Source organism: Candoia aspera, chromosome 1 (assembly GCF_035149785.1).
Source record: "Candoia aspera isolate rCanAsp1 chromosome 1, rCanAsp1.hap2, whole genome shotgun sequence".
NCBI classification, from domain to species: Eukaryota; Metazoa; Chordata; class Lepidosauria; order Squamata; family Boidae; genus Candoia; species Candoia aspera.
The window spans coordinates 272,586,890-272,610,687 of NC_086153.1; the positions used below are offsets into that span (position 1 = coordinate 272,586,890).

The 23,798-nt window shown below is 36.7% G+C and overlaps 1 protein-coding gene across 2 annotated transcripts; it reads left to right on the plus strand.

The window, feature by feature from the left end:
• The first annotated feature begins 334 nt into the window (after window positions 1-334).
• DDB2 (damage specific DNA binding protein 2) lies at window positions 335-23,701 on the plus strand. 2 transcript variants are annotated; one of them, XM_063289727.1, is made up of 11 exons: window positions 335-449; window positions 1,677-1,860; window positions 8,083-8,213; window positions 10,400-10,591; window positions 11,886-12,031; window positions 15,100-15,199; window positions 17,567-17,744; window positions 18,227-18,372; window positions 19,241-19,405; window positions 20,989-21,034; window positions 22,763-23,701. In XM_063289727.1, the coding sequence occupies exons 2-11, from the start codon at window positions 1,689-1,691 to the stop codon at window positions 22,981-22,983; spliced, it is 1,497 nt and encodes a 498-aa protein (XP_063145797.1). In that variant the 5' UTR covers window positions 335-449; window positions 1,677-1,688; the 3' UTR covers window positions 22,984-23,701. The 2 variants fall into 2 exon arrangements, with proteins under 2 accessions (XP_063145797.1, XP_063145798.1); XM_063289728.1 differs by lacking the exon at window positions 335-449 and having other exon boundaries at window positions 1,801-1,867; window positions 8,089-8,213.
• The last annotated feature ends 97 nt before the right edge of the window (window positions 23,702-23,798 follow it).

Here is a 23,798-nt window from a genome sequence, read left to right on the forward strand (position 1 = left end):
GCAGCTGGGCTTCCTGCTAATGCTGATGACTTGCTTGCTTCTAAGTCCACTTTCCTTCTGAATGGATTGCGATTCTGAGTAGTCAGCCCTTGAGTAGATAGAAGGAGTCTTCAAGTGCTTGCAATACGTCTTGAGTAGGAGAGATGAGGTGCTCCAACAGATTCTGATTACTTGCTCGATGCTGTCGGCAAAACATGCCTTTATTTGTTTGTGCGTGTGTGTGTGTGTGTGTGTGAGACAGAGAGGGACTCTTCTCTGCATGAGGATTGCAAAGCTGCATTTTAGCCTCACAAAACTCTTATGAGGCAGGTTAGATGAGCAACAGTGAACTCGTCCTAAACCCAAGCAGGAATGTATTCTAGATATCTAGCATTCAAAATCAATTCCTTAGCTGCATAGCTTCTGGTTCTTGCATATATGAAGATAGATACTAGAATATATGAGGATGTGTAAATATTCTGTACTAAAAACAAATTATCACCAGAAGGCTTTTTCTGTTAAGAAAAGATCACATGGGAGAAGAGGAGATAATGTGATTTCAGCTTATGATTGCTTTCTGAATCTTTTTTTTAATTCCAGCAGAACTTTGGTTTTTTGATGATGAGTCTGACATGGAAATGAAATACAAAAAAACACTTAGTGTGGTGATTATTGACTACTAGTTAGGGACATTTCTGTGACAACCCTAAATTACACATGTCAATATGTTCCTGCTTTGTATGTACTATGCATTACAGCTTTTTCTGATCGGGTGCCTTCTAGATTGTCTGTACTGGACTACAGCTCTCATAATCTTAACATTAAACCCTGTATATATTATATTGGCTGTGGCTGATAGGTTTTGTAATCTTGCACATCTCGAGTTCACTGGGTTGAGGAAGGCTGATCTATTTTCGGGACTGAACTGAGACACAGGTTGAAGATGGGACAGTCCGGTCATGTACTAGGATAAAGATGGCAGTTATAGCCTGAGGAAAATCCAGAGTTCCTTATTTGCACACATCGGAATCTGGGCTAGGGTTAATAGATGCCATGTGTTTAAATTTCAGTAGATTGTCAGGGCAGAACTATGCTTTATAGTGATTGTTTGCTTTTCTGTCTTCTAAGAAAAAACAGTCCAAGTGGTAAGTTAAGGCTAAGCTGGTAAAGCTGGAAATTAGGTGGAAATAAGCCCCAGTAAAGACAGTGGGGCTTACTTTTGGGTAAAAATTGCATTAGTTTTCTCCATTAGATATAACTAATTTTGTAATTCAGAGTAATAAGACTAAAGCAAATGTCTTCTCTGCTACTTGCTCCATTTTAATGTATGTAAAACAGCACCATAATTAGATGGGCTATTTAATGAAAAGTTGTATAGTTTTCCCTCTAGTATAGAACTGGAACAATTTGGAGATAAGTTACAAATAGGAGGCTTTCCATGGAGTACATTAAGATACAAATGACTGCCACAAGTTGAGACTAAATTGGCATGGGTTTGGCCAGGGCCTGAATACGAGGCATCTTAGAAAGCCACATAAGCAGCCTTGAGTTCCAGGATAGAAGCAACACTGTGTATAAATATAATAAAATAAAAAAGAGTTTGAATGAGAATTTGTAGTAACAGAGAAGCTTGACTTAAAAATAAATTCTCTGTTGCCTTTCCTCATTCCTTCTAATACATCGGGTTTTTTTTCCAGTTGTTGGACAAAATGGGTTCTAGGAAGCAGTCAAAGGACAAGCATCTGAATCCACATGAGTGTCCATCAGAAAAAGAGGCAAAATCATCTGGGAAAAGGAAGCGAGACTATGGAGAACTGGATAATGAGCTACAAGCAAAGAAACTACTTGTGAGGAAAAAAACCAAACAACTGCAAAAAATGGGTAATAAGTGCCATAGCATTTTTTTCATATAAGGGACTGCAAAAATGTTTGATCATGTAAATGATTTAGTAATTATTTGGGCAAACTGAAATTCATCACAATGAGGTAAACAACTTAAAGATTTCTGAGTGGCTGCTCTATACAGAGGGACTTGCTGCTTCTAATTTATTTGCCCAAGAGGTGTATTTATTTATAGCATTTTTATTCCACTTTTTTACAAACTCGAACTAGTTCTTCAACTAGCACTTGTAGTTTGAAAATAATTCAAGTAGCTGATGGAATGGTGACTTCTGGGAGAGCTAGAGGCAGTGGTTTTTCAGAGAAGATGGTATAATCCTGTTTTCCCTCTCTGGGTCTTTCTTCATTTATAGAAACATGGTGTACTACATTTTTTTCTACCATGTCCACACATTCATCTTATCCCCAGCCATTGGGTCAGACAGCCATAAGTCCTTAGTTATAACACCATTAATGTACTATTTGCCCCCTTAAGCTAGCAGCATCCAGAGACAGCCTCAAGATGTGTAAAATCTTTTAAGCACTGTCAAGTTAAAAGTGAAGTTGGTGACCAGTAATGGCTGGGCATTTCCCTTCTCCTCTGTCCCCTAGTCAGGCTCATCTGCTGTCATTCTGCTGTTGTCTCCCTGAAGAAATATATACAGCAGCACTGAGGTGTTTTTCCCCCTCAGAATTTGCTCACAAATTGCTCACAGGAGTATAAGTGCTTTAATTCTGAACCTTACTGGTATAGCTCAAGGCTGAAATAGTGGAACAGCAGAGTGATGAGACTGCCCCTCCCTAAATAACCTGAACAGGACATAGGGGAATTTGGGAGTCACCATGTTGCCTATATAGAAAAGAGAAAGGAAGGGAAGAGAAATCTTAAATAAAAATATTGTTTGTGGCTTAGCCCCCTTTGTGACTCCACCTTCTTATTCTCAAAATCGGGTGTAGGAGGAAGAGCACAGGAAGGAGCCTAGATGATAAAAGATAGAAACAGCCAGCTTTTCCCTTTACATTCCTGCTGCAGCAATGTGACTGGCAGATGATTCTTTCCCCTACCTGATGAGATGCAGAAGAGGGAGGACCACAAAGCCAGAGAAATCAACGAATCACTTTGCACATGCAAAATCAGGATAGCTGCTTTGTCAGTGAGTCAGAACAGATGAAATAGAGGCAGGATAGGGATGGGTAATGGGGCAGCACTTTCATGCCAGTATACTTTTCTGCTGATTCAAGTGTGGGTGGCACTAACTCAGCAGCAGGGAAGGCCCTCTCTCGGCTGTTACAGCCTTACTGGTTAGGTGGTTTTATTTAATGACCTCTATTTATCCCTTCTACATTATGTATAGTTGTTAAAACACAAAATGGTTTAACTATTTACATAACACATTGAATCACAAACTAACTAATTTTAGCTTAGCCTGTTGTGCAACTCCAGCTTATGTTTTTAGTTTATGGCTCAGTATATTATGCCAGTCCAGAAAATTGGGTTAATTAAGTAAATTGCAGACCTATTCTTTATGTGCTCCTCTTTCAATGCGTTGCTTGCCTTAACATTGGCATCATCTGTCATCTAAATCCAAACAGAATTGTTAGCATGTATAAGTTACCTTATAGCCTCCTGGCAGAGAAATTACAAAAGTGTGTGTGGGAGAGAATATTCCAGCTGTAGCATCTTTGCTGGTCCCAACAGATTTTCATCATCTATAACAATGATTGATTATGTGCCATCAAGTCGGTGTTGACTCTTGCAGCAATGAAGGGGATGAAATAAAGAGCAAGGAGAAATGAGACCTCAATTTTTCTTTACCACATGTGTGGTGGCTTTAACTATAATGATGCCACTTTTTATTGCTAAAACATTTTAAAAAGTCTAGGAAATTAGCTAGCCAGTCACTATAAAGGTGAGTGGGATATCAGCCAACTTGAACCTTTTTACAAAAGGTGTTTGTGCCACTTCAAAATTAGTTTCATACGTGTATGAACTTACACAGTCTTAGTTGATTAGAAATAATTTATTTCCTGCTTTGCTGCTGTGTTTTCTAAATCGCATTCAATGTGAGTAATGAAATAAAATCAGGGAAAGGGAAGGCACAGTTTAAATGTCAGTGTTTGTACTCTGGTTGGTCAGTGGGGAAGAGAGTGCTGATATATTCACAGAATTTCAAAGTTATTGGGGTAATATAATGGTTGTAGAATAAAATTTCTTGAATAAACTGCTTTCAAGGCTCTGTCATTAGGTATGTGAATAAGCCCTCTTGTTTGTATTCCTTTAAACTCCCTCTGTAGATTATTTTTCTCACTGCCCTTTGCTTGTATGAGTACTTTACCACACAAATTTATGTTTAATGGTTTAATTTGATCTGCTTTTTGTTATCTGATTTAACAGATTGTCAAATGTTGTATATCCTGCTGCTTTGGAGATTATTAGTATTGTCATGGATGAGACTACATTGAATTTCTTTTGATATGGATACACATACACACACCCCAAATCCTTGTTCTACTTGAAATGCGTATCTGTGCATCCATCCTTGCTCTACTTGACCTCTCTGTGGCTTTCAATATTGTCGACCATGGTATCCTGGATTGGCTCAGAGGATTGGGGATGTGTGGTGCTTCCTTTCTCCAGGATCAATTCTAGTCAGTGATTGGGGGGAGAGATCCTGCCCTTGGCCCCTACTGTGTGGGATGCTGCAGGGTTCGGTGCTCTCTCTGCTTCTATTCAACATCTACATGAGGCCGCTGGGTGAGCTCATCTGTTTCCATGGCTTGAGGTATCATCAGTATGCTGATGATACCCAATTAGACATCTCTGCCCCTGGTGAATTAAGTGATGCTGTGGACATCTTATCTCAGTGCCTGGAGGCTGTAAGGGTCTGGATGGAGAACAGGCTTCAGCTGAACCCTGGCAAGACTGAGTGGCTTTGGGTTTTGGGGCCTGCCAGTTCTAGGACTATGCCATCTTTGGTGCTGGATGGGATTGCACTGCCCCAGACAGTTCCAGTGCGCAACTTCGGGGTCCTCCTGGACTCATGACTCCTGCTTGAAGCAGATGGCAGTCATGGCTAGGAGGGCCTTTGCACAGCTTTGTGTTGTTCGACAGTTGCATCCATTCCTAGATTGGGAGGCTCTGCTCATGGTCACTGAAGCTCTAGTCACCTCCCAATAGGACTACTGTAATGTCCTTTACATGGGGCTGCCCTTGAAGAGTGTCTGGAAGCTTCAGCTGGTGCAAAATGCAGCGGCACAGGCAGTTATGTGTGTCTGTAGACTGACACACGTTGCACCTCTGCTCCATGAGCTGCATTGGTTGCCAGTCTGTTTCCAGGTCCAATTCAAGGTGCTGATTTTGACCTTAAAGCCCTCCACAGCATGCGCTGGGTTATTTGAGGGACTGCCTCTCCCCGAATTATATCTGCCCGTCCCATCAGATCCGGCAGAAGAAGCATGCTATGGGTCCTGTCTGCGAGGGAGCTACATGTGACAGGTCCCAGGAGGCAGGCCTTCTCTGCCGTGGTACCCGCCTTATGGACCATCCCCCCCTCCATCCCTGTTGATTTTCTGGAATTCTCTCAAAACCTGGTTGTGCCATCAGGCCTGGGGGCCCCAGGAGACCAGTGAGGTACTGAGGTGGCTCCATTGTTGTTGACATTTGGTGCCCTCTCAGCCTTTAATCGCAATTTTTAATTTTTTTCTGGATATTTTTTTTTATATATTACTATTTTATGGTTTTATTGTACGCCGCCCAGTCTCACTTTTTCTTGAGATGGGCGACCATATAAATGTGATGAATAAATAAAAATATCCAGTGATTAAATATAAAAAGTAGAGCTAACTATGAAAAACAAAACAAACTAAAGTCAAACCTCTGCAGCTGAATCGCTCAGCAAAATTCTCTCTGGACAACAGTCTCTTAGGCTTTTCCATGAAGTGTCAGCAGGTTTGTTTGTAAAAATCAGACTGCTAGAAACTGCATTTTATGTAAGCTGTAGAACAAAACTGGAATATTCTGTTCCAGAAGGACTTTAAAGTGCAGTGTTATTGTATCATGTTTTCATGCTTTTGGGTTTCTCAATATATATTTTTTTCACCTTTGTCAGAAGTTGATCTCTAATTTAGCACTGCAGCTTGATGACCATGCTTATGTATCTGAGGAGTCTTCCAGATGAAACTCTCCTAGAGTAAACTGGTCATTTTTCTGCTATAAGTTACAAGTGATTGCACATGGTGTTTCATACAGCCAGGCTATATACTTGCACTAGTAAATTTGACATAGCTGAATGAGTAAGTGGATGAAAAAGATCCAATTCACCTTCACCAACAAATAATAGTTTTTTGTTTGCTTGCTTTAATAATGTTAAACACTTTTGATTTTTGTGGGAATCCTGTCTTGAAAATCTTACTAAAAAGAGCTTGAAATGTTCCTCATCAAATTGGATGGAGGTATTGAGTGGGGTACCACAAGGTTCAGTCCTGGATCCTCTACTTTTCAGTATTTTTTTTAAAGATCTGGATGAAGAACTGTTTATCAGATTTGCAGATGACTGAAAATTAGGATAACCTGTACCTCAGAAGACAGAAATAAAATTCAAAATTATGTTGATGTGTTAAAGAAATTGGCTGAAAGTAGAATGAGATTTAACAGAAACAAAAGCAAAGTTCTTCATTTATGAAACAAATATCCAAATATTCATAGATTGGGGGAAATCTGGCTTGGTAATGCTCCTTGTAAAAAAGTTCCTGGAATAGACTGCAAACTGAATGATATTTTCTTTTTTTTGCCTTCCCTTAGCAGTTCGTTCTTTTTTGGGGTAGGGGGAGAGGTATTGCTTTTTTCCTCACTGTAGAACCAAGGATAACGATGAAGGAACAAACAGCAGGGTGCTGGTCCACTGTTGGTTTCAGTGCTGCCTCATTGGCAAGCTGGAGGGAGTGAGGAGCAATTCAGAAATAAGTAAGAAGGAACATTTGCAGTACTGCACATTGGTGCAAACATGTGGCTGATAGTTGATGTGTGCATGTTTGTGTGTGGAGCATGTGGAAGCAGCTTCACTTTGCTTTTCTATGCATTGGCTTCCTGTTGGAGCAGATACTTACAAAGAAGTTCTTCTGTGCTATTATCTGTCAAACACCCTCAACACACATTTATTTATACAATTGAGAGCCTTCCCAACTCGCAACAAGTCTGGGAGGCTTGCTTCGATTTAAAATCAAGAAACAGTAAAAACAAAACATAGATTATATGTGTACAGAAGACAAACTGTACATAACAAACTACACATCCTACAGGGGCTCAATTTTTTTTAAGTCACCGAATAGATTTTATTAATCTATTTTCAAACAGACAGACATAAAATAAAAATGAACAATTCCCCATTCACAAAAACAAGTGAAAAAAAATTACGACTATATCCCAAGTTCATCTGATTTTGTAAGTCTTTAAAAGGAAAAACTAAGCTTTCAATGTTCACCAGGCCTGTACAAGAATTTTTTCCAAAGGGAAACATAATGTGACATTTTCTGACTAACAGAATATATAATTTTTTTCAAAAACTGCTAAAGCATACATCTCTGAAATCCAGTCCTTCATGTCTGAAATTAGTGTTTTCCCATCTCCTAAGGATTATTCTTTTTGCTGCTGTTAGAGCATGAAAAGAACATATTTGTTCTGAACATGATAAATTCTACCTAGTTAGTATATAGTTCAATACAATATGTGTATCATTAAAATCCAGAGTTTTCTCAATAATTGTCAATGAAGAACATGACCCTAATGGGCTCAGTGCTACCCCAAGGCCAAAATTCCTCAATTGCCTCAGTTTGCCTTTTCTGTACAGTCGAATAAAAAAATGAATAGTTAACTGAATGTTGCCATTCCTAAATTTAACATTCTCTTAATTTTTTTCTGCCATTACAACCTTAGAAGTATTGTTTTTGTCTTGTCTTGTACATTCTTAGTTTTAAATACCTGCTTTTTTCTAGATCTTTATATGATCTACTAGCTGTTGTAGATTTTTGCACTAGCATCTCTGATGAAGCTTTATATTTTTATATCTACCAGTGCGTTAAAAGATCATTCTTCTAGTTCCGTCTTCCTCCCCAATTGTTTTAAATTTAGATCTGGTTGGTAGACCTTAATGCGCAATAAAGTCTGAAGTCTCCCTATCCTAAGTAAGCACATAATTAGGTAAGTCCATTTTTGTTGTTTGGGAACAGGACGAGCTTGCTTTGGCTCCATGCTTCGAGACACAAGAGTGGTCTTCCATCCATGGGAAATGCAAAAGAATATTGTCCACTATGTTTATCAAAATATGGTGGGTGGCTCTATTGGAGCACAGCTTAAGAAGGTAAGAGTTATAAAATTCAAAAACATTGAAAGTTAATTTCATTATAATTAGTATATTTTGTCCTGAGGAATCTCATACCAAAGATATTATTTTACTTTGTTGGAAAATTTTCAAACAAGGAACCAGTAATTTTCCAGGTTTTTTCTGCCTGTTTTCAGTACTCGTTGTTTCATTTGTTTTAAAAATATTCTCTTTACAAAGCATATGACTGGTCCAACTGCAGCTTAGTTAATCTAAAAAGATAGTATGTTTCCTTACTCTGTTTTTGGGCATATACTTTCAGTGTTTCTTTAACTTCTAATTTAAGTTTTATATGTTGTAATTTGTGGATCTTTTTCTGTCAGGAGGCATTAGACTGTTACCATGAATAATAAATGCTTTAAATATATCCTGAATTATTCCCAAATTAACTGAACTTATATTTATTTGGAAAAAAGTCTATATTTTGTTGTTCCATGAACTCTGAATCTTCCAGTAGAAAAGTATTAAAATATTAACTCTGCTAGTTGAGATATTTTTGTCCAATTTCAGTGACATTAATATGGATGTATAATTAGAAATTGAACAATTACCTGTTGAATCTATATTAAAAAATTATCTGATCTTACAGATTTGTCATGTGGGTTAGATAAAGAAGTATACCCTTGCTTGTCTGATTTAAGTGAATTGAATTCCTGGATGGTGTATAAAGGATGTTGTAACTTGGGGTTCATTTTTTATTCGAATCTAATAATGGATTAAGAATTAAATAGATCACAGTTATGTTATCAGCCTGAAATTCAAGATTAGCAAATCCAAGATTAGCAATTGTGTAAAATATTCAGGTTTATCTTTGGTTGAACCATAAACATATTCCATAAACATACATTCCAATAATCTCTTTATTTAATGGCTAAAATTATACAGGTACCAGATCTCTTGTTCAACTATAAAATTAGAAGTTTTCATTAAAATTGCTACTTCCTTGGCAGATTTTGAATTACCACTTATTTAATTGGCTTAATCCCTTTCTTTGCTAAAAAATTTTTCGTCATTTCGAACAGTATGTATTACATGTAAAAAAACAATCCACCCTCATCAATTTCAATGTATTAAAAAATTACTTTCTTCTAAGTACTGTATACTTCTCAGCCCTTTAATGTTCCATGACTCAAATGTACTTGTCATTTAAAAAAACACAAAAATGTATGTGTAGTGATGACCGGACTAGCTCCCAGGTCTGAATTGCAAATAACCAATAACCAGCATTTTAAAAAATGAACCTCCTTAAACATAGCATAATTCATTACTGAAAAAACATCTTGTCAATAAATAATTTATTAAAAATATAATAATTTGAATCAAAAATAAAAAAAGAAAAGGCACCAAATATCTAACCAATATTACAATATTAAAACGATTGCCAAAACTAAGTAGCTGACTATTAAAAATAAAAATAATTAAAGTAAAAATTAACATAAAATTAAAATAAAAAGTTATTAAAAAGCCTTTTGGATATTGGGAAAGCCAGTGGAGACATGCCAAAAACTCAGTCTCTGTGTAATTGATTGGTTGATGAACTCTCCAAATCAATTAATGATTTCTGACTGGACTGGTGTGATACATCTATGTCTGCATGGGTAGCCATCTATTGCCTGAAATAATTAATAGTCATTTCTGAACCATAAAATTTAATCATGCCTATCCAATATAACATTGTAGGATATATAAGATTGTAAAGAGTAGTATCTAGGTGACACAAAATAGACTGCTGAGTAGATTCAGCCAAATCTGAAATAGGCCCAATTTTTTTAATATATAATCATCTCTTAAAATCTATAGGTAAGAGAATCTGAGTAGACATTTTTTTCTGCTTTTTTGACCTTGGATATGATCCAGGGCATCTTGGCAGCCACCAGATATTTAGTTACAGTTACAGTGGTGCTACAGTGTTTTGTGAACGCTTTTGAATTTTCAATATTTGCATAAATGTGATTTAAAACGTGATCTGTTTCCCACTGAAACTAGATAAAGAGAACCCAATTAAACACGTGAGTCAAAAACATACTTGTTCATTTATTTGTTGAGGAAAATGATGCAAAGATACAATTAAGCAATTACATAGTTGTTCCTTTCTGCTGTACTTATGTGTAAAAAACTAGTACAGACTGTGTGTGCATGCTATTCTCTTACTGTCTTTGCAACAGTGTCTCCAGGTGCCCTTCGTACGTTCTCTCTACTTGTACCGTCTGTTCCGAACAGCAAGTCCCTTTGATAGAAGAATTACAGCTTTGGAATGGCATCCAATGCACCCCAGCACAGTTGCTGTGGGCTCCAAAGGAGGAGACATCATCCTGTGGAATTACGAAGTGCTCAATAAAACATGTTTCATTAAAGGGGTAAGTTAAAGCAGTAAGCGGTATTAGCATACTGATGAGAGCCATGAGTTATAATTAAATTGTTTTTGAGGAATCAGTGCTGTTAATTTCCTTGCTTTGAAAGAATGGAAATGAGGTAGGAGGGATATCTCAAAATTGGATAATTATTATTTTAAAATGGAAAATCTGTAAATTTTTTGGACCTAGCTTTATTTTCCTTGCCTGCTCCATCCATTGAAGTACACTTAACTGAGCAAGAGGTTGAACTCGGGGTAAATGGTCCCTTACAACTCAGTTCTCTGAGTGAAAGGGAGACGTCTTGTAAATGCAGTGAGATTTCTCATTTGCTTTGTAACAATGCCACTTTAATATGAAGCCTCATATCAACTGCGGTCCTCTATACACTTAAGTTTACAGTTGTTGTAGTTTTGTATTGTATGTGATGTCTGTTTATTGGATCAAAGAGGAAGAACACTTTTTAAAGAGTTCTTGGACCCTTTATGTGAGCTTTTGCATATATTGTTTGGATATTTATTTATTTAATCAAATTTATACACCACCCATCTCACTATATAAGTGACTCTGGGCAGATATATGATTGCATGTAAAGAGAAGAGCATTACAGTCTTGTAATACTTGAAAAAATTGGTATAGTATAAAATATTAAAACTGAAACTATAACTCTTCTCAAACAAGTAAGAGAGGATAATCAAATAAAAATTGAACTTCTCATGTTCCCAGTCTGTTATTGCTCCTGAAGAAGCTTTCCTGACCTCATCTCCATCTTATTTTTTATCCTCCAAATTATCTAACTCCTGTGGCACACTTTGTTTATCATATCTTCCCTTCATTTTCTTTACCACTTACTGTAGACTTTTTCTTTTGTTATGTGTAAAGCTCATTAATATGCACCAAACTGTTTTGTTTTCCCAAATTACAGCTAAAACTGACAGTACCCCTCAAAGTTTCATTCAGCTCATAGTTTTCAAGAAACTGAAAAAGTTTTGGCACTCTGTGTAACATAGTGATTCTGAGAGGAAGCTGGGCTATTGTCATGATGCAGATTATGTCATAGAGCTAGCAATTATTATTTTTCCAGTATCAATTATTTAATATGAGTAACACTGGCCAGAGGAGTTGAAAATCCTTCCCACATGAGGCTCTTTGCTTTGGCATGACTGCTGTCTGATAAATATGAATGCTGTCTTTTGGGAAATGTGTTTTATAATATTACTGACACTGATCAGATAGAGAGATTTTTCTCCTTCCTGGTTTCTGAGTGGCTTTGTGTTTTATTCATTTCCTTTAACTATAGATGGGAGCTGGAGGGGCCATCACAGGAATGAAGTTTAATCCTTTTAATCCAAGTGAGCTGTACACATCATCAATTGCTGGAACTACTGCCTTGCAAGATTTTAATGGCAATACAATCCAGGTCATCACCAGTACCAATGACTGGGAGTAAGATGCAATCTACTTCTTCCAGCTTTTTTATTAGAAGGCAGCATAACCATAAGAAATAGTTAGATTGAAATATTTTTAATATTTTTAATTGTTCCACTCAACATTTAGATGACTTGTATTCCTGAGTCACTTTTTATTCTAGTCCTGTATTATTCTAAATGGCCCCTAATAGTGAGATAAAGAGTGACAGTGAGATAGTAAGTAGCACTAGTAGTGTCCAAAATGCTTCCAGTGGTCTGAACTTGAAACAAAATGTTCTGTGTTCTGGGTTTTATCCTGAATTCAGGATTAGTCAGAATGTTTCATTCCACATCATTTTGAATATTCTCCAGTTGGCTTGATTTACTAGTTTGTTTTAATTTCCTCCAAGCCATAGAGACTTGGAGAGAGAATTAAAACTGGAGTGACAAGAGTTGTTATTATTGGCTGGAGCTACATTTGAAGGAACAGGGAGGGCATGAATGATAATTAAATATATATTTCAGAGAATAAGAACCCACTTTCAATATAAAAAGAGTACTGCCATCTAGTAGCTAAGTTTACTACTATTTTTATATTGCTATGTGGAAGTTTGTGACTTGTGTAATGTTGCTGTCCTATGTGTTCTCTGTGTGTTGTCTTCTATAGACAAATATTAAAAGTGAGCATTGTATACATGCTTTACAGATAGTGTTGTTGTGTTTTTGAGGTTGCCAGATTACAAAAGCGTGGTTTAGTTGCAGGAAGACCAAACACAAAATTTATGCATGATAGAAGCATATGCATTAGCAAGAAGCTTCAATCAAATAGCCATAAAAATGTCTTTCTGCTGTTGTTACATTGTTTATGGGTTTCATTGAAGTAAATCCATTGTTATTTTTTTGCTAGACTCAGTTCTGTCACTTTTTGTGCAGGGGTAGTCTACATAAATTATTCTTAGTTGCTTTTGTTGTTTGCTATGAGAATTTTAAAAAATACTTTTTAAAAAAATCTATTAGCTTAAGCAGTTCTTCTGTAGATTGATGGTAAATTAACATGTAGCATGGACTACCATCCTACCTACTTTTCCACCTACGGTGAAAAGCAAGGAAGTAAGTTTCTATTGTTTCCAATGTCAGATATTGGAAATATCATGAGTTTTGTTCCATCAAAGGAGATGCCATTTGTTCTGATGGAATATTCTGAATGGGACTGTTGTGTTATAATCTCAAAACTTAATATACAAGGTTCTGGATTTTTTTTAAAAGTCCTAGTAAGTACTGCAGTGGCTCTGCAGAAAAGAGCTAATTCATGAGCTGCACAGTTGTCTATTTAAAAAAAAAAAAATTAAATAGTTTTCAAGATAACACTGGGCAGCTTTCCAGTATTTGTTGAACTTGCTTTGTACAGTAAGTAAAATGCATTTAAACATACAGGGAATGAATTAGCCAGGACTGATGTAGTATTGAATTAAATTCAGAATTAATTAGGCCACTACTATTGATGAATTTATTAAGTCCAGAGATCACAGCCTCAAGCCCCAGAGCCAGATGTTGCCCTCTAATCCCTTGTCCCCCCTCTAGAACCTATTCAAAAGTTGAGTAATTTTCATCCTGGCCACTCTTTTTTGTTCCATTTTTTGAAGTGTAGATTCAGCATACCATTTAAAAGCTAAGAGTGGTCTTTGGTCTGAAAAAGGATATACACTCTTGATACAGTGCCTTTGTGAAATTGTAGCAGTAGCTACCTATTCCTACTCTTCCATGGTAATATAGCTGTTGTCATCTCCTATTCTCATCTGTGTTCTAGAATGATTCAGGAGACCCTGTTGGAAGTGTGAGATTTAACCTATTTGATTTGGAAAACAGTATGGCATCAGGAGATGGCACTCTTAGTCTACAGCCTGTGGCCTCTGACACATCAGTCTGTAGTCATAAATTCATGTTTGGTGAGGAAGGAAGAGAGAATTGCTATTTTTCCTTTAAGCTTGCTTTAACTTCTTTTTGTAGGTACTGTATGAAGACTGTCTTAGAATTTGCTTGGGCTATTTTCTGAGCATACAGGACGAAGTAACATGTTTCTGCTTCAGAATATAAGTGACCAAGTAATGAGTCATTTGAATCTAAGTGTTGCTTTTTATTTTGGCAGAGGAAGTAGTAAAGTATGTTGTGGGCATGAGTAATTGAGCAGTCTGTAGGAGAAGAAAGCATTAAAAATCCTAGAAATCCCTCTTTGGTTTATAGGGAAGATGTAACAAAATACACAAAAAAAACAGTAGTAACTTTGCAAGCTGCTGTGCTACAATTTTGGTGGGAATCTATATATCATGGTAGAAGAATTAATAAACTATTTTCTGAAGCTTTATCTTTTCACTGTCTATTGCCTTGTGAATTAATATAACTGTCAATAAGGGCCAATTCACACTGTACTGAACAATCATTTTGGTTGTAAATCTCAAATATTCGAAGGGAAAATACATGGATATATATACTTCAGAGCTGCATGGAATGTTAAATTCAGATTTTTTTCAAGTATTTTAAATAATGAGTGATAAAAACTAGCAGCAGTTTCATTTGCAACATAAGTTGTGATTTGGTTTGAAGATGTTAAATTAATTTGGGTTGTTTGTTTCATAAATTTGAATCTCATCTATCCCTCTTACAGATTATTCATTTCATTTCAAATTTAAACCAACATTTAATAAGTTGTAAGTGCTTTAAGCATGAGTTTAATTTTTCCAAGTGATGTCTGTAGAGACATACACCAGGGCCTTTGACTTTTATTACATGATTCTTGTATTTTCTTTGATCTGTATGATAATAACTTTCGGTTTGTATGTTTTTTGGTATCACCGAACATATTATTTGGCAAATATAAAAACATATGATTCTTGTATTTTCTTTGAGCCATATGATATAATTTTTGGTTTGTATGTTTCTTGGTATCAACAAATACTTCTTGGTAAATAACTCCAAACCAATCTTGTATCAAAATAAGGTCCCTCAGACTCAGTTCAGTTGTGATTCTGTCAGTTATTTAAATGCAGAAATAGTTGTTGCTTCTTTTGTTTTCTTTGGTTACATTTGTATTTGTTCTTTCTTTTTTAGTTTCTGGTTTTGCAGCGTTGATGTATCTGCAACCCGTCGGACTGTAGCGACAGGAGATAATGTAGGGAATGTGTTTCTGTTTAGTACTGGAGGTGAACAGGTTTGTGTATCTTCTCTTTTCCTGAACAAAATAAACTTAAGTATTAACAAATACTTAATTTGTTTCAGTATTTTTTATATTTGCCTATTCAGAAGAAACCTCAAGAGTCAGATTCAATAATCTTGCATTGAACATCTTCCTAAACAGTGTTTTAAGGAATACCATATGGTATTGCATTGGGCTGCTAGGTGGAGTCTGCTTCTATTCTGGCATCGCATATAGAGGCTGTTTCTTTTCTGCTGGGCAATCCCTTATTGCGATAAATGACACAATTTCCTCACATCCTTGTGGGAACCAATTTCTTTTGTATGTCCAGTGAAACATCTTTGTCCATGTCATTCTTGTAGTCTGTCATTTGTAGATCTACTTTCAATGTCATCTCTGTCTTGTCAGATAAAACTTGTGCCTATTCTGCCATTTTTTCCAAAACATCTTTTGAACAGTCTGTCCATAGAAGCAAACACTGCTATTCACAGTTGATATTAACTTTTGATTCCATTTTTCAAAAGTATCCTTCAGTATTTCCAATGTTATAATATTTTGCATCATTCTGCAGCTGTTAATCAAAATCTTTAGTTCCCTCTAGTGTCCAATTTTTGAAATTGTTTATCTCTTTTATGTTCAAAACAAACCAACTTTCCCATGGGAAGGATTTTTTATAATTAATTCCAAAATCTTATTTCAAATTTATCTGGACCCTTAATCTGTTTATAACTTTCTAAAATCAAAGTCTTAATTAGCTTTTTTCTGTTTATTTAAATTTTTTAAAGTTCTTAAGCTTGTAGTTAAAATTTTCTTTCATTAACGTTTGAAGGCAGACTCACCTGGTGTTTTCAGTCTTGTTGATCTTAAGGTTTCTAATAGCTGAAAAGTAGTTAATAAGCAATTTCTGAATGTGATTAGAAAAAGAAGTATGCAAACTTAGTGTCCTTTTAAAGGCACCAACTGCAGTTTGAGCAAAATGGCTATTCCCTCATCTCCTAGTGCTCAGAATCCACCAGAGACTACTGTCTTGCAGTCTCCTCACAAGGAGCAACTGCCTGGAGCACTTGTGGGCGATCTCCCATCCTCTCTTTGCCCAGAGAGGTTCAAAGAGCTGACACTTTGTTTTTTGCCACAGTTGTCCATTCCACTTTTGCAGAGCTGTCTTCAGTATGCCATTTCTTCCTCTGGAAGTCCACACCATTAGGAATCTGACACTTGAGGTTTCTTCTGAATGTAAACATAATGTAAATGTAAACATATAGTAGTAGGCATGCCCTAACTTTCCATTTTTGCTTTGTACAGGGGTTGTATAATCTTCTAGGAATGTTATACTCAGGGCATAGCCAGAGATTCATGTGAATATAACATCCTCTCATACTTGAGTTGGCGGAAGAGTCTGTTAATATAAATTGCATTGCCCCCACAGTGTAGCCTTACTGAGCCTCAGCAAAGAGGCCAAGCTGTTTGTTACCCTTATACAATTTAGTTCAGGGAAGTTTCAGAATAGGGTTTGGTGAATTCCATGGTGTCTTTTCCCTTCCCATCCAGCATTTCTGACCAGCAGGAAAAACAACCATCAATTTTTGTCAGTATTGTGTGGTGAGGTAGAGTTGTGCAATTCTAAATACTCCCAGTTTCATTCTTTGCTCCTTCCATATTCCGAGGCAAAAAAAGGAAAAAGAAAATAAACACACAAAAACCCAATCCATGACATGTTCAGAAACTTTGACAGAGCTACCCCTGCTTTATCCCATTCTCCTGATGTGCCCCACTGACAGCCAGAATTCTTTGGGGCAATAGGGGACACACAACTATAGGCTGTCATCCTCTGGGAAGTTTGCTAATTTTATGACAAAAAAAAAGTCCCATGAGCTATCATTTGGAATGGAATTTACACACAGATTGAGAGAATTCCCTCATGCCTCATCTTGATCTCCTCAGGGAGAGTAGTAGTCTTATAGCTGGCAGGTCTACTTAAAGTCAAAATAGGCAATCTCTTTTGTGGCCCAAGGCAAAATGGTCATAGAGGACCAGATGGAGAGGGGGTGTGACTGTAGCAGACCTAAGTTTTCAATAGGGCTGGACAGAATCCTGTCCCTGATTACATTATCTTCAGCCTCATCACTGAGGAATTGTAAACTGTTCATACAATAAGACTTATTGGGAGAAGCACCACATCAATAGTAGAACAACTAAAGATGATTTCAGGTTGCCATCACAGCAGGCTAGGAAAATGATGGTGATGTTATGAAGGCACATGCCTTAAAATCAATTATTAAGATAGTGGGATGTGAGGATGAGCTTTCTCTGTCTAATATCCATTGACTAGAATCTCTTGCTCTACAGCAGCAATGCATTCGCCTTCTCTTATATCCACTGCAGATATGGAATTTGAAGCTGCACAAAAAGAAAGTGACTCATGTAGAGTTTAATACTCACTGTGATTGGCTCCTGGCTACGGCCTCTGTAGATCAGACAGTGAAAATCTGGGATCTGAGAAATATTAAGGATAAGTCAAGTTGTCTTCATGTACTTCAGCATGATAAAGCTGTCAATTCAGGTAAGAAAGAAAAATAAGGGTTCTGTTTTGTAGGTAGCATATCTGCTCCTTCTGATTTGTTGCTTCATGAGTATATTTGTCTTTAATATCAATGTCCTGCGTCTTTGCTCATCTTGGACTCAGAATACCATTTATTCTGCCTTACAGTCACTATTAACCCTATATAGATTAGAAATTTCAAAGGATTGTTGGATAAAAATGAAGTAACAGTAAAATTCAGCATTTGATTTTACCATTATATTATATTATGTTTGTTATTTAGAATAGATCTCCTTGTTACTTTTGTCTGTTTTCATTCCCTGAAAAAATTACTAAGGATATTGATACAGTTATATTAATGAAATATGTTTTACAGTACTAAGCATATGGAGATGATACTCCATTACTAGAACATTTAGGAAATACTATAATTCCTTGGAAAATAATTTTTTAATCTGGTATAGCACTATGATTTACAATTTAAAAAAAATGTTTTTCCACAGCTTATTTCAGCCCAACAGATGGTGCTAAGTTACTAACTACAGACCAGCACAATGAAATCCGGATTTATTCTTCTTCTGATTGGTCCAAACTACAGCATTCAATTTCACATCCTCATCGGCAGTTCCAGCATCTCACACCTATCAAGGTGATGTGATAGGAATATTAACTAAGACTCATTTCTGATTGCAGAAAGTTTTTAAAAAGCCATCCTACAATTCCCTTATAGAAATTGGAAGTGTGATTGTCAATCAGGGACAACCATCTGGTAATCTAGAAATGGGATATGTATCAGAGTTGCAAAAAGTGCAGTCCGGGTGCTGCATGCAGCATTCCACCATCCCTTTTGTGGCTTCCAGAGTTCTGTCAAAGTCAGTGGGGCCTAAAATGTCAATCCTTTTTTACATTAGGGGTATTTTGGAGGTTTTTAAGGAGCAAAATGAGCCTTGAAAATGCGTAAGGCAGCTGTTTCATCCCTTAAAATCCCCTCCCTGAATGGATCTAGGTCTTACCTGCTTTTGTTGTGTGCCCTTCAACATGCCATGAAAAGCTGATGGAGTCCTTGAGCCAATAGAAATTGTGTCTATGATCTGTGTCATAGATTTTTAATACGTTGTTTTAATGCAAATGTGTGCAGCAGCATACAACTTTTGTCTCATAATTAAGAGGCCAGTGTAATGCAAACCAAGTAAGGGTACAGAATTGACAGTGAATAAAATTAATCTTAGAATGAAGATAAGTATTTCCAACTAAAGTGCACACTAGCTTGATGTACTACATAAGGTAGGAGTTTATATTCAAGCACCTAGTGTAGTACTAGTAAGAATCAATTGAAATTCTCTTTTTACAGCATGATGTCTTGCAAGATCTCAGTTTGATATCATGAGAGGAGTAGAAGCTGAATCTGAATACGAGAATTTGAAAAAGCTAATGTTCTTGTAGTTCCATTTCTGTGTGATATACAGTATATCAAGTTTTATCAATGGTTTTGCTTACTTACCTCTTCTGTATTGTAGGCAACATGGCATCCTCGTTACGATCTCATTGTGGTTGGTCGTTACCCAGACCCTAAATTCCCAGGATACACAGCAGATGAGCTGAGAACTGTTGACATATTTGATGGAAACAGTGGAGAGATGGTGTGCCAACTGCATGATCCAAATGCATCAGGCATTATCTCCGTAAGTGTTGAGACCTAGATTATAGCTAGCTGCTGCGTCTGCCACAGTGTCTGGGATTCAAAAAAAGGAAGAAAGAGAACGAGAATATATTCCTCACTTTCTAACAGGTTATCATTATTGCCTGCTATGCTTCCGATAGAAGAATGCATCCTGCTTGCTTCTCGGACTATTTTTTAAGATAAAGGTGGAAATCTATAGCCCTCTAGGCATTACTGAATTATAGCTTTCAGCAACCCAAGCCAGCATGGCCAGTGGTATTGTATAAGAAACATCTAGAGCTCCCAGATTCCCTATTCTTACTTTAAAGGTCCAGTGAAAAGATATCAGCAAGAATATGTTTGGATAGGGAGCTGTTCAGTAACTGCCTTAGCTCTGCCTTAAGACCTCCAGATAGCTGTATTAGGATGTTCAAGGCTTACTGAAGAAGAATAGGTTCCCTCTACAAGGCTGCTCTTTAGTATTAGATGTTGCTGGGGAAATCACATCATTTATAGTTTTCATCATTCTACCTTATCCTAAGTTTTCTAGCTTGGGCTAGTAGTGGGTGAGTATCTGTGATACCTTGGACTTCATGTGTGTTAAGAAACTTATGAAAGGAATGAGACTTCTTGCCATTTTCTTGCCATTTCCTCCAAATCTTAGTAAATGGTCAAAGAAGATCTCCTTCCCCAATCACCAACTGAATTCTCTGTACTTCAGATGATTTGGGTATGGTTGTGGTTTGTCTCCCTTCCTTGCCATAAAGTTCTTGGATTTCTCCACTATGTATGGAGATCTCAAAGAAAAAAAGCCATTTTATGTGCTAGGTTCAGCATACGTTTCACCAAGAAATGGTAATTGTGGCTGATCTGTACCTTTAGATGACATTTCTGTTTCTTCCTTTTTTTTTCCATACTGTTTAAGCTGCTGAACTTATCATGTTAGAATTGTCCAGCAGATCCAGGCATTGCACTGAATGCTTGTATTTAAGCTACTGTAATGCTCAAGTTTTCTCCCTTTCCTTTAAACTGTGTCTGGACAATTTCTGAAAAAGAGAGCTAACTATCTCTGTAGATAATTGTCATGTCACTTTCATGTCACTTAATTTTGTGCATGGATGTAGGGAAAGACTTCCAGAAGAGAACAAGACAGGTGCTTGTTTCCATGACATTTAGATCAAAACAGAACCAGGATAACTTTAGTGCTGCCCGTCTAACTGTTCTGGGAAAGGTTTCTAGGTTAAGGCTTCATCTCGGTTCTTGGGGTGGAAGAAATTTTTTCGTTTATATTGCCAGAGATTTATGCTTTCAAACTAGATTTCAGAAATATAATGAACTAGGATTCCCTGTAAGATTCTTGAATGAACTTTGAGTGTAAAGACTTCCTTTATCTTTGGTACCAGCCAAGGTGCTGAAACAGATAGAATAGCTGGGGAACAGTGCACGAGGAAGGTCCTGCTATTTAGTGCTTTGCTGACTTGTGCAGAACTTTTCCACAGTCATTGCTGGGCTTTTCTGTACTGTTCAGAATGTTCTGGTTTCTGGTTTGCTTGATAAGTAGACAACTGGCAAGCTTACAATGCATTGTTGTGTGTACATTTGCAGCTCAATAAGTTTAACCCTATGGGAGACACCTTGGCTTCAGGAATGGGTAAGTAAGAGGTTTAAACTTTCATATTTAGTTGTGGCTTGGCATTCTTCCCAGATAAAGAGCTTTTGAATTAAAAAAAAAATGCTAAGTATGGGCTTAAAACTGGCTGTACTTGTAACTTTACTATATGTTTAATTATTTTTAAATATTACCTCATAGCAAGCAATAGCTGAAAATAATAAAGGATTAATACTTTAACATTAGTAATAGGGTGCTGTGCTCAAAATGGGAAATATGTTGAACTTGCAACAAAATATTACATTTTGGAAGTTCTGTTGACCTGTTTTGGGTTGGCTGCAGATTGACAGAAACAAAAACTGGAATATTCTGGAGGGATCCTGAAGTGATTTTATAAGGGAAGTAAGGCAAGGCTTGATGTTGCTCCATCTCTCTCCTCCTCCATGTAACCTTTGTGCTGGCCTGCCCACCCCGATCTTACAAGCATCTTTTCTCGGCAGCTACTGCTGCTATCTATACATGTTTTTGGCCTTTACTTACTCTTTTCCTCCCCCAAACCACTTTTGCCCAGAACAACTGCATTTTGCTCCATACTTTGAACAACCCAGCCTATTTCATTCCATGTATGGACCAAAACACCTGAAACACACTTATTTTTGTTTGGGCCTTGACCACCCAAAACCATCTGTTCCATCCATAGATTGGTTTATGCATGGAAATGTTTTAAGCATCCCTGATTAGTAACTTTAATTGTATATTGATGTATAGCATGCAAAACAGTTGTTGAAGGACTGGTTAAACAGCCTAAGGGTGAAGTGTGAGATTGTTTTCATACTTTACCTCTCATAGTTATTTCAGCCATTAGAAAATGGTAGCAGATAATGTATAAAAGAAGGAAAGGGTTCAGTGCTTCTTTTGGCTGGAGATCCTCTTGCTTTCCTTATATCATTAAAAATTTAATTCATAAGAAAATGGGGCACCCATTCAAAGGCACTGTGTTCCACTGTCATGAATCAATAGGGCTTTGATTTTTTTTTTTTAAGTTGGTCTAGCGGTAGCACCCAGCTGTTCATGAAAAACTAAGCAGACCTGGTTAGTACTTGGAAAGGAATCCATCAGAAAATCACCTGGCTGTAAACTGGACTGGGAAGTTTAAAAAATATCCCAGAATGTGTCAGTGATAACCATTTTTGTATTGTTGCCAAAAAACTTGGACATAACCATCTAGTTACCAGGAGTCACTTACCTATGAAAGGGAGAACTGCTGCCATCTGTTGACCTTTCAAATAATAATGTTTAAGAAGGAAGGAAAACATAAATAAATCTTGAAATTGAAGCATTTTTCTTGAAACTAGATACCCAATTTAAATACTTTGGGTTAAAGATTTTTACAGAATCAGGAATCTTCTGCTGGTTCCCATAATTGATCCTAGAAAATATAAGGTCCTTTCTTACAAGGAAATTAGCAACGTAAGTGTATTTATTTGTAAAATAAGACAATAAAAATGAAGCAAATAGGAAAAAAAGTGAGACAGAACTTACATCTTCATCACTTAAAGTACTGCTCTTTGTTGTATTGGGCAACATAAAATATTCATGATCTCCAATTACCTAAGTTTTGGAATTGTATTCCTCTAATACCTCTTTGCAGACTTGGCATCAAACACTAACTTCAAAAACTGAGCCATGTCTGAGTTCTTGGCATAAATTTTATGTGGTTTATAAGTTATCTAAGGCTGAATTCCTAAGAGTGTGATTCTTTTCTGACAGGCTTTAATATTCTGATATGGAATCGAGAAGCAATGGTAACTAAGAAGCAGGAGGATCTCATGCAAGCAGTGAAAGAGCAGGGAATTGGGCTCAAGAACTTATCCCAGCAAAGAGGACAGAGGCAGAGGCAATCAAACACAGGAACAAACAAATTCAAAGCTAAACTGCTCAATCTTGAATTAGAGGACACTAAAACAAAGGGTAAAAAACACACAGTGTAAGAGGAGAAAGGACCTGGAGGACTCATTGAGTCAACTTTGTGTCATTAGTGTTCGCTTTGAGCAAAGTCGATGCTGCTGGCATAGTGTGTAACATTGGCTTCAGAAGAAGGAAGCCCTTTACAGTAGACCATCTTCTTTGATGTTGTAGAAATGAGGCATTCATTATTATGGGCAAGGAATAGGTCATATGTATACGCATGTACTTAACTGAGCTGAAAAGAACATCCGGTTGTGTGCACCTACTGGTTTTTAATTGTCTAAGACAAAGTACAATGCACAACGATATGCCGACAATTCAGATTACAGTATATTTTCAGAACTGGCTCTTTTCCCTTTATAATGTATTGAGAACAACCTATGTTTGCCTATCATTCAAAATAAGCATTTTTGTTTTAAGGAGGAACATACTTTCCCACAATTTCTATTTTCAGGCAGCTCTTTAATGCACAGGTATTTGTAAAACTGCCTAGAGCTTAGATAAAGATATATAGATGTACAAAAAAGAAGCTGCTTGAGGCCAAGGCAACTGGCTATAGCTACTTTACATTGCAGCAATTGTTATTGTGATTTACTTACTGTGTTCTTTTGTTCAAAATAATAATATGTTTAGTAAAGTTTTATATGTAGCAATTATTTTGTTATACCAGAGAAGCTAACATGCTTCTTGAAAAGGCAAAACAGGTAGGACATAAGCCTGCTCAAAGAATAGATCTGAGGAGTTTAATAAAAAAATTGATTTGATTAGAATGAATGATCAGACTTTTACTATGGGGGGCCTGGCCCTTTAGAGTTTGATTTTTCCCACCTTTATTGAT